General features: G+C 36.6%; 1 protein-coding gene across 1 annotated transcript; it reads left to right on the top strand.

Moving 5' to 3' along the window:
- Window positions 1–1151: 1151 nt before the first annotated feature.
- Window positions 1152–4870, top strand: il10ra (interleukin 10 receptor, alpha). The gene is made up of 7 exons (XM_024276470.2): window positions 1152–1264; window positions 1808–1928; window positions 2035–2204; window positions 2296–2441; window positions 2553–2721; window positions 2951–3069; window positions 3161–4870. The coding sequence occupies exons 1-7, from the start codon at window positions 1204–1206 to the stop codon at window positions 4034–4036; spliced, it is 1662 nt and encodes a 553-aa protein (XP_024132238.1). The 5' UTR covers window positions 1152–1203; the 3' UTR covers window positions 4037–4870.
- The last annotated feature ends 6078 nt before the right edge of the window (window positions 4871–10948 follow it).

Consider the following 10948-nt stretch of genomic DNA (forward strand, 5'->3'; position numbering starts at 1 on the left):
CAATGTAAATATAAAGTGTTTGGTAGATCTAAAATCAAACTCCACTTTTATAATACATGTCAGCATGGCAACTAATTAATAAATATGGAAATATAAAATTTGTGTAAAATGTAGATGTAAAAACAAGTAGACAGTTTGATTAGCAGTAGCCATAGCATTATGTGTTAAGAGGATTGTAAAATTCTAAATCATTTCTCTTCAAAAAGATAAGTGTGAAAATGTTAGCATACCACAAAACCTTCAAATCAAAAGATAAAAAGAATAACATGGAAATATCACCATTTTGAAGATAAGAATATGAAGCAAGGGATATTTTTTAAAAATCACTGAAGTTGTGGTTTCCAAACTGCATGTGTGGGCAGTTATGTTTGTAAAAGTTCATCGATAATCTCTTATCAACATTTTCTGCGTGTGTCATCCGTAACATCCATATTCAGTAAATGTATCTGAATTTGCTCTATGGGGTTCAGCTCCTGCCTTGCTCAACCATGTGTTAAACTGACCTTGAACAAGACACTTAGTACCCTATATTGCTGAATAGTAGCGAGTGTAAGTATACACTAATAACCATTTTTCAGTTTAAAAAGCTTTTTGTGTTCGTTATCTCTTATTTTTTCTTGAAATAGTACAGGAGATTAGTCATTTGAGCTTAGTTGAAAAAGCCATCTGTTAAATAAAAAAGAGGTACTTAAATATTCAAATCTTTTCAATTGCATGCTGTGCTTTCCTTATTTTGACCCAACAAATAAAACATAAAAACAGTTTTGCAAAGCAACTGAAGACTACTAAGCTCTAAAGGGAAAATCCTGACAGGTGCTACTTCCTTATTTTTGGCACACATATCAGATAGGCCAACATCTATCAATAGCAAACTAAAAACAGGGCATGCATGAAAAAAAAAAAAAAAAACGGAGAACAGTAAGTTAGTTGAGAGAGGGTTTGAGAAGAGGGAAACCAGCCATTGCATCACAGAGAGTTTCACAGCAGGAAATGCGTCATCTGAGAGGGAGGGGACAGTACTTGATCAAACATTTTTGTAGTAGGTGTATTCCTCACATGGAAAGTCATCTAAGCGACAGAAAGTGAACAGCTGTGTTCTTAGTTAGGTTAGGATGTTTTCTTGAACCTTTGTGATGAGGGGCTTTCTTTCTTGTAGCTGACTGGATTTTCATCAAACATCAACCGTCTTTCCAAGCTCTTACAATGGAGAAGAAAATCCAAATGCCGATCTTCGCCTTCATTCTTTTTCTGAGCCTCGTTTCAGGTATTGTCAAGGTTTAAATCCTATTAAATATTTTTGCTAATGTGTTTGTTTGGATTTGTCAGAATATAGTTTGTACTAAATTAAGTGTTCTGTTAATTTTTCATAGCTGTAAAGTGTGAGTGATCTCTGACCACTAAGGGGTTGTCTTATATGGAAAGTTGGTAAAGAGTCTGAAAGATTTTCATCATAGTGACATCAAATAAGATTATAAGCTAATTTAATGGATTATTTTCAGTGTTTCCGTTAAGTCAAAAATCTGAAAGTTATTTTCTGTGGAAATGTGTAAAGCTCCTCTTCCTGTACAAAAAAGCATATCGCGTCATTCTCACCAAACCTTTTTTGTGAGTGCGCTTTTTTTTCACCAAAGTTTTGCTGTTCTGACTTCAACCACAATTTGTATATTATTGAATTTCTATTCAGTTCATTTCTTTTTACCATTCTTTTGCAATATAGTGCTGTAGAGATGTTGGACTTATACTTGAATACTTGAAAAATAGATGTACTGTTTTATAAAACAATTTTGGATTTTTTTTTGGTTTATAGGAAATAAAGTCGCTCCGCCTGAAAAACTAGATGTGAACATTTGGGATGGGGAAGTAACAGTAACGTGGGAAGATCCTGTGAATCTCCCTTCATACTACTGGTACAATGTGGAAATGGGAAGGTATGTCTAATTTACATATTTTTGCAAATGCATTTTTAATTCAAGCTTATTTTCATATTTTTACTCTCACTTTAAAAACTATAACACGTGAAAATGTTGTTTTCAGATATGGAGGAGAGTGGAAAAACGTTTCGGACTGCATGAAAATCACAAAGCCTTTCTGTGATATCACCAAACTTATCGAAAACTATGATGGTGCCTACAAGGTCAGAGTGAGGCTGGTCACACCACATCATCAGTCGGAGAAGAAAATACCCAAATTTTACCCAAACAAAAGTAAGTTTCTAATTTGTTACTTCACCAATGCATGGTTTAACCACACACTATTGTTGTAAATAAAACTCTTTGTGTCTTTGTCTGCTTTTAGGTCAATTGCTGCCTCCCTCTTTTACATTGTGGGCTACTTCCAGCACCATCAACGTCTATATTCATGAAAAACCCATCCTGAAAAAAGTGTTTCCATACGGAGTCACCTTCACTGTTTACTTGGAAGAATTCGGGCCTGAAAACAAGGTAGGTTTCCATAACAGAATAATGCAATAAATATAAAATACAAGAAAGTGATTTGTAATTATTCATAGAAAAAAAATGCATGAAGTAAACTTGATTTTTCCTCCACCACAGACTACCGAAGCTCACCTGGAAGACAGTGCACTGATGGATCAGAGAACAAAAGTTTTCACAGGGCTTCAGCAGGGCACAAAATACTGTGTCAGTGCCATGGTTGAAGGCAAAGGAGCTCTCTTCTACAGTGACAAGTCAGCGTCTCAATGCCTGAATCTTCCAGAGCAAGGTAAGAATAACACTAAAAATAACATAAGGAATTAAATCCATTTAGAAATCCAAACAATTGATTTATACATTGCTTCAGTATCATTAAAAAATATGTAACAATAAATATTTATGTATTTATTCTTTGTTTCTTTGATTTAGATGCAAATGATGTTGAATTTAATAACTAGGGGGACTTTTCAAGCAGGTCAAACATGTGAATTTGTATTGCTTTTTCTCTTATTTTTCAGAATGGTACATTCTTGCCATTTCATCGTTATCCATTCTTGGTTTTCTGGCAGTAGTTTTCATTATAGGAATGATTATCTTATGTTACGTGAGAGTTCCTGCAAAAACTCCTGCTGCACTGGTGAGTACATCAATTCACTGATCATTTAGTAGCATATCAAAGCAATATAAAAAAAGTAATACTTTTTTCTGTTCTGCTCTTCCCCCATTAGAAATCTACTAAAAGTGGCTGGCATCCACTGTCTGTGGCAGAAGGACCTACAGAGGTGGTCACAGACAAAGGTTGGTTCCTGGCGAGGAACAGAGTAGTCGTTAATCTCCCTGTGAGTCATGTGACGGCAGCAGGAGAAACGAAAGACACCAAAAGGACCAGCGTGAACAGTTGGGTTAGCATGGAGACGAACTCTGCTACAGACAACGGAGGGAGTTCACCCTCAAGACAGGAAGACAGTGGCTGCGGGAGCTTGATGGAATCAGAGAACTCCACCAGCAGTCAGTATCCACTGACGGATGACAGGACGCCAGCAGATCCAGTTAGACAGAGAGAAGACAGTGGGGTGGGAATGGACACCAAGCTGGAGCTCTCTTCAGTTAACCTTGATGTTCCAGACCACACACACCTCATAGAGACTGGCTCTTATCTAAGCCAGCGTCCCTCCGTTTCCCAGAACCCTGCGTGCAACGAAGAGAATATACCAACAGAGACCATTTTAGCAGAAGTGGTGACGGGATACAGAGCTGGACCACAATCGTGCATCTGTTCAGGAGCGGGTCAATGCAGCTGGTGCCTTAAGTTTAGCCACTTTGTAAAGGAGGTATCTAAACACAGAGCTGTGAGCACTGAAAACGGACAACTGGACAACCAAAGTGACTTGATGGATTCCTACAATGGAAAACTAGTGTTTTCTAGTTATGCAAGTACGCCACAAATGGAAACTGTCATCTTACATGATGCAGAGACAACTATTTTACATATGAACGACACTTTTCCCCTATTAGCATCTCTGCCACTAATGAGCTGCGGACAGGACTTCAACATGAACAACATGCAACTGTCTCTGTGTGATGTGCAGATGACAAATGACTGACGTAAACAGTGAAACCGTGCTGATTCAGCTTGACCTACATCATGCCAGAAGAAATCTGTAACATCACAGCATGCGAAGATACCTGAGGAACAAGAGGGGGAATTTAACAGAGAGGAAAAAAAACATAGCTGTTGAACACAGGAAGGAAGTCGATAAATGATGTTCGGCTGTGCACCTGCTCTCTGCAACTGTTATTATAAGTTCATTGGAGCTTGAAAAGACAGAATACGTGCTGAAGCTGACTTGCTCGCCTTACATACAACTGACTAACTGTTTTGTCCCGGAAGCGAAACTCGTGTGGGGGGGGGTTTGAGGAGAAACTGTTTGACAGCTCAACAGGAGGTTTCAGAGTTTCACCCTCATCCACCATGACGCTGTCCACTCTTTAGTGTTCATAGATTTAATCATTTTCTTGCTTTATTGCAAGAAAAGAGGAATTTGTCCAACAGACTGTATATAATGATGTCTTGTCTTTATGTGTAAAGCATATTTTGTCTTTTATACTATTTGGTTGACTTGACTCAACAACAAACTTTCATTTCAAATAACTGAAAATTCCTAAATGTATTTCGTTTTTCCCCCTGTTGAAAATATTTATTTATAGATAAAGATATTTATTCAAGTTCTGTTGGTATCATGCTACGTTTCTCACCCTTTTTTGTTGCACATGGTTGGAAAGTGTATGCTTGAATTTTTTTCTGAAATTGTTTTCAACCTAGCACACATAAATAACCGATGAGTAAACCCTTACCATAACTTTGGCCTAAAAACGAAAACATGACTGGAGAAAACACAAGGGAAATCCTGAGTGGAACAAAACTTTTAGAGATGACATACAGTAAGTATGTTTTGTGATCTCCACATGCAGATCATGTACAGGAACCAGGTCCGGGGTTTCACTGCTAAACTAAGAAGCCAACACTTCCTCTGTCACACTTCCACCCAGTTTGAAAAAGTCCCACATTTCAGTGCCTCATAAATGAATTTGCAACTTATTAAGAGTTAATCATTTGACACAAAGTATTTACTTATGATCTGTGAGTATTTAAATGTTTTGTTGCTTGTTTTCACTCACATATATCTACAATTTAGTTATTTCCATTCGAATTCCTCTAACTTATTTAACATTCAATGAACATGACCTACAATGGTTAACATTACTCAATCCAGAGGCTTTGAATTCACGCTCACCAAAGTATTAATGTCTACTTATAACCAAAATTTGAAATGAATTTCTAATAGAAATGGTTTATTTCAAGCAATCAAGCAAGAATACATGTGTAATACAATCAACAGATGTTTACCTCTGTACAAAGATATGTCAGACATAGGAAAACTGGACATTAAATTATTGCTTGAAAAAGAGTAGGTGGAAGCGAACTTATATAATCCCAACCTGGCATGACCTTACCATTTCCTTTGCATCAAATATAATTTCATAACTTCTGGTCTGATATTTACAGTGCCGATGAGGAGAGCTTCGTAGCCACGTCCGCTCGTGAACCGGAAGGAAGGATCACAAGTTACCCAATATAATTTAATATATAAAAAGAGAAAGACCTTGACTAAGGGAGCATAATTCATGCTGTTTTCAGCACCAATGGACCATTCACTGAAAAAGGGGAGACATTGGATCATTTAACAAAAGTTCTGTAATTTGTTACATTTAAAATTATTAGTTTTTATCTAATACAAATTTTGAGTTGGTGGTTTATTCAGCTTAATTTTTTTTATTTGATAAAAACTAATATGTTTAAATTGAACAATTTAGAGTTTTGGTTATTTGATTCAAGGTTTCACTTTTTTACAGTGTGATATAATATATAAAGAAGAATTAGTAGATACTGGTATAGCTACACTTTACATTACTAGGTGTTCAACATTTGCACTAAAAGAGCTAAAAAAATATTTTTACTTTAATTTACCTTCATAACTCCAGATTGTCAAAAAAAAAGATCTGCATAAGTTAGCACAGATTACACATTTGTATTTTTAGAACTCTGTACATTAGCACGTCTCCATGTATCATTTTGACAAAACCTAAATGGGGCAAGAACCCCACCGCCCACAATTTTCAGTCGAGATTAAGAAATTATTAATAAAAGCTTCTTGAAGCACTTCAACTTGAAAGAGTTTCATTGTAAATATTTTGGAAAGGTTTTGTAATATGTATTTTTTGGATATTTTCCTTTTTATTTGACCTTTTATTCCACTCTTTTGTTCTTATTTGCCACCCTTCCAAAGTCTTCTGCCCGTCTCTCACCCCCACATAGAAAATGTTCTAGCTCTGCCCCTGATTTAACTACAGAAAATATTCATTCGTGGGAAAATAGACTAAGTACCGATAACTAATACAGTTGCAATGGTATTCCAATTTAATCCTCTCATAAACATGATCTAAGATGTAAAATTCAGTCGTTGATGTTTATGCTCCTATCAATACACAGACAAGAATGTTTAAAAACCTGAAAAATGAAACATCACACAAGACAGAGATCGGAAAAATGCCCTGTGATAATTTCTCACTGAAAGCATCAGTATCACAGTTGTAGGTGAAACAAATGTATACCGAGACAAACAAGTACTTTCCTGAAAGAGAAAACAATGAGACATTCTAGTAACGCCAACAATAGAAAGTGTAGAAACGGAAGAAGTTCTTGAATTCAGAAGAGAAGTCACCTGCCGTTTACAAGAAAACTGAGTTGGCTGGGACTGATCTGTGGCGATATCCTGTCTTGACATAAAAGAAAGAAAAACAATGTTTTTTTTGCAAAAGCAAGAGAAGGTATATGGTTCCTTTATGTGTGTGTGTGTGCACTTTCACATCTATATCACTCGATACCACAGCATGTTGTTAGTTTCTCGTGACATATTACAACAGTTGGAGTGAAACTTGAGTGAAATTCTTGTTCACATGTTTAATCATCATCTTAAAAAGATTAAATTAAAAAATAAAACAACAAAAATATATATTTAGACAGTCAGATACATTGTATTTTGCTCTGTTTCAAGAAAGCATATGTATGGGATACATAATCCAAAAACATCTTTGTCAAATAAAGTGTCTAGTTTAGCATAGGTCATCTTGCAAAAAAAGAAGTTAAAAACTTAAAGGTATTAAGTTTAAACATCAAAATAACATAAAGCAACAACACCTAAATACACATATTCTAGAAGCAATAGTTTAAAAGAAGTGATACATGTGGATGGAGTGGGCCGATGTGACAAACAACACTGTTATTTTATGGAGCCGCTGATTGAGAAAGGAGGAGGTGACTTTTTCACGCCAACTTTCCTGTAAAAGCAAACAGAGGTTACTGGAAAACTTTGACAGAACTTCACAAGAGGAAATAAAACCAGCAGAACTGCACTCCGATGGAAAATAGACTTACGTGAGAACTTTGTCTTTAAACTCTAGCCCTATAAATACAAAAGAAAACAGACAAATGAATAAATGCTTCTTGCAGAAACTTTTTGGTAACTTTAGTTATCTTTAATTTATTCTCATTAGATTTGTACTAAGTTTCCTCATGCAGTAACTGAAATAGCAGTGAATACGATTAATAAAGAAATCAGAAGATATATTTATAGTTTGTTCTTCAGTGACTCACTCTTCTTCTTCTTTTTCTTCTTGCAGCACTTTTTCAACTTTTTGCATTTGTACTTGCAGCAGAACTGCACAATTCCAATGGTGAAGAGAATGAACAGGATCCCAAAACCCACTGCGATCCCAACAGCTGTTGAGTTCACCCTGCTGCCTGTAGCATACAAACACAGGAGTGAGAGAAGACTAGTGTTATCCTGAAGGCTCAAACACATAGACTTTACATTTATCTACTACAAAATACAAAATAAATCCATACCCTGAATGAACGCTGGATGTGTTTAGAGGGTACAGGGTGAATTCATCAGGAAGAATAAGCCTAATCAAGTGTATCCCGACATTTTTTAATTTAAGTGTTTTTAGAAAGCATACATTCTTATGTTTCAACCTTGGAGCAGAAACATTTTTAAAGCACAAATGTGTTTGAGAAACATGTTTAACTGTGCTAACTAATAGAGGTAAATAGAAGGGAAACAGAATATCATGTTAATGAAACTACATCAGGAACCAGGTGAAAGATGATGAAAAAGAAGAGTACATTTAGTAAAAAAAAAATAAAGAGAAAAAAGCTATGTCAAATGTTCAAGAGTTAAACTTCCTTTTTGTTGCTAGTGGTAGCTGTCACACTGAACAAGAAAGTCAAAGTAACTAAGCCAAAAAGAATCTTACCACCATTCCCCATAGCTGGCCAGCCCGTGTGGTGACTGCTTTTTTTGTCTTTTCAATCTTCTCCTCTTGTACTTCAGCGTTTGGTCTCAATATTTTCAGAGTTTAACATTAGCTTTTAAGAAGTGAAGGCATCGACTGTAAAGAACCAAAACAGGGTTCTCACTGATGTCGTCTTTGCTTACGTTGACTTACCTTCATACCAGTCATTCTTTAAAACCAGTCCGTCTCCTTACCTGGCCCTACCTGGTTTTGCCTCTCTTCATTTGCACAGATTAGAACTCTGATGGCTTTTTTTGTTCTTCTTGTCATGCCTTACACCTCAGTGGAGTACTATGATTGTGTGACCACACAAATTTACAGAGAGATCAGAAACTTGCCCAACTTAGGCTCAGACAGAAAAAGGTTTGGGGACCCTCGAGTCTTACAAGAAACAAAACTCATGCTTTTAAAAAAAAGGCCAAGTCATTTTTAACCGGATGCCTCTATTTTTTTCTCTTTTTAGGACACAGACAAAGCTGTAGACAGGTATGCAACTAAACTTGATTCCCATTATGTGCATGGACTCAACTGAAAGGCAGAGTAATTGTACTGTTTTCTGACTGGTAAAATTGTTTAAAAAGTGGCTTAGTTAACCTTTAAGGTAAAGGCCCTGTCCATTAGAACTTGCTGATTCCATTATACCAGTATAACCAGAAGAGACTCGTCCACACCAGCCTAAACACAGGTTTAAAGTATATGCTTTTTGTTTTCTTCAATTTTTGGGGGAACAGGCCTTATCTAAAAAAATGTTTAGATATTCAAAGATAACAAAAACCTATTTGAACACATTATACATGTGTTTACGAACCATATAAATTACCATGTAGCTGCCAACCAACACTGATCAACAAGAGTATGAGATTTGGCTCCACTGAACTAGGGGTGTGTATAGGCAAGAGTCTGGTGACACGATGTGTATCGCGACACCCATATCATGATACAATGTATATCCCAATATATCCCAAGACAGTTCCAGACATTTGTTTTTTTTATACTATTTTCAAGTTATCCATCCATCCATTTTCCTGACCGCTGTGTCCCTTTCGGGGTTGCGGGGGTGTCGGAGCCTAACCCGGCTACTGAAGGGCGAAGGCGGGGTACACCCTGAACAGGTCACCAGTCTGTCGCAGGGCCTCAATCACACACCCATTCACTCTCACATTCACACCTAGGGGCAATATAGAGTCACCAATTAACCTATGAAGCATGTTTTTGGACGGTGGATGCCGGTGAAAACCCACGCATGCACGGGGAGAACATGCAAACTCCACACAGAAAGGTCCCAAAATCCCATTTTCAAGTTATGACTTAAGAATTATATAATTATTAATAAGTTTTTTCTTACAAAAGTAAAATTTTAAAATAGATGTTATTTATGATCAGAAAAGTAAGCATCGCAACCGTATCTCATAAACAACTTTCTTTTACCCAAACAAATTTATGGTGCTTTTATTTTGGTAATTTGAGAAATATTTAAGTAGTAAACTGACCTACATCTTTACTTTTAAATAATTACATTTCGCCTTGGCAGTATTTTAAATCGATACAAGTATCGTCCGATAAAGTATTATATTTCACTGAATCAATATTTTCTTACACCCCTACATTGAAAAATTAGATATCACCTGCAGTTTCTGTTACCTAGTGAAAGGTAATACTTGTGTCACAATTATATTTGGTATATACAGGAAACTCGCACGCTCTTCTCCACAGTCAGTGCACTTTCTCAAAGAGGAACAGAATACAGGCTACTTCCCTGCAATTAAAAAGTTTGTCACACCCATGTCAGCTTGTGTGTTTTCTTTTTTTAAGCACTGGGCTCACCAGGATGTACAGGCTTGTCTAAGCAAAGACTTCAGTGAAAATGATTTAACCCTTTTACTCTAGAGTTTTAGCACCAGTGATGACATTCTTTCGACTGCAGTGACTCTTCAAATTCGGAGCAAATAAAGTAATTCCAGTGGATTCTCAAGCGGAGAAAAGCAGCCTTGCATTGATATGGAACACAAATAATAGTAGCCTACACAATATCAGCTGATTCTGTCACAGGAAAAAGCGTCACTGACGTGAAAAGCCACTTTTCTCTGCGTCAGAATTAGTTTATTCAGGCTCATTACATGAGTGACTGAAGAGTTTCAAAGGGTCAAAAATATGTGGTATTCTAGGTATTACCAGCGTCATCACTGTTGTTATAGGGCAGGGGTCGGCAACCCAAAGTGTTGAAAGAGCCATTTTGGACCTATACAATAAGAACCAAATGTGTCTGGAGCCGCATAATTGAAACAGCTTCTAAAAGTCGTACACTGTAAGTATCACATGGGGAATGTGTCGAATAAATGATTATTTCTCCTACTGCGTGTCCTCGTGTCATATAAGCTATAGTTTTGGTCTCATGACAAGTTGGCGAGACATTGCAGCGTCAAGATTATCTAACAAAAGCTGAATAGCCTCATAATGAACATTTGAGCTTTTATTTTGACATCCCTCAATGACGCAACGAGAGGGGGTCGTCATCAGTCTCTCCCTCATTCTCACTCCAGGTGCAGGAAGAATTCAAACATAACAGGACAAGATCACAAATGTTCAACAAATGTTCAACA

The sequence above is a fragment of the Oryzias melastigma genome, linkage group LG13 (genome assembly GCF_002922805.2).
Source record: "Oryzias melastigma strain HK-1 linkage group LG13, ASM292280v2, whole genome shotgun sequence".
NCBI classification, from domain to species: Eukaryota; Metazoa; Chordata; class Actinopteri; order Beloniformes; family Adrianichthyidae; genus Oryzias; species Oryzias melastigma.

What these genes read in the sequence shown, in the direction of transcription:
- il10ra (XM_024276470.2), top strand. Translation starts at nt 1,204, where the DNA reads ATGGAGAAGAAAATCCAAATGCCGATCTTCGCCTTCATTCTTTTTCTG. An exon ending in AATTCGGGCCTGAAAACAAG is followed by an intron (nt 2,442 to 2,552) that starts GTAGGTTTCCAT and finishes CCTCCACCACAG; the next exon opens with ACTACCGAAGCTCACCTGGA. An exon ending in CAAAAACTCCTGCTGCACTG is followed by an intron (nt 3,070 to 3,160) that starts GTGAGTACATCA and finishes TTCCCCCATTAG; the next exon opens with AAATCTACTAAAAGTGGCTG.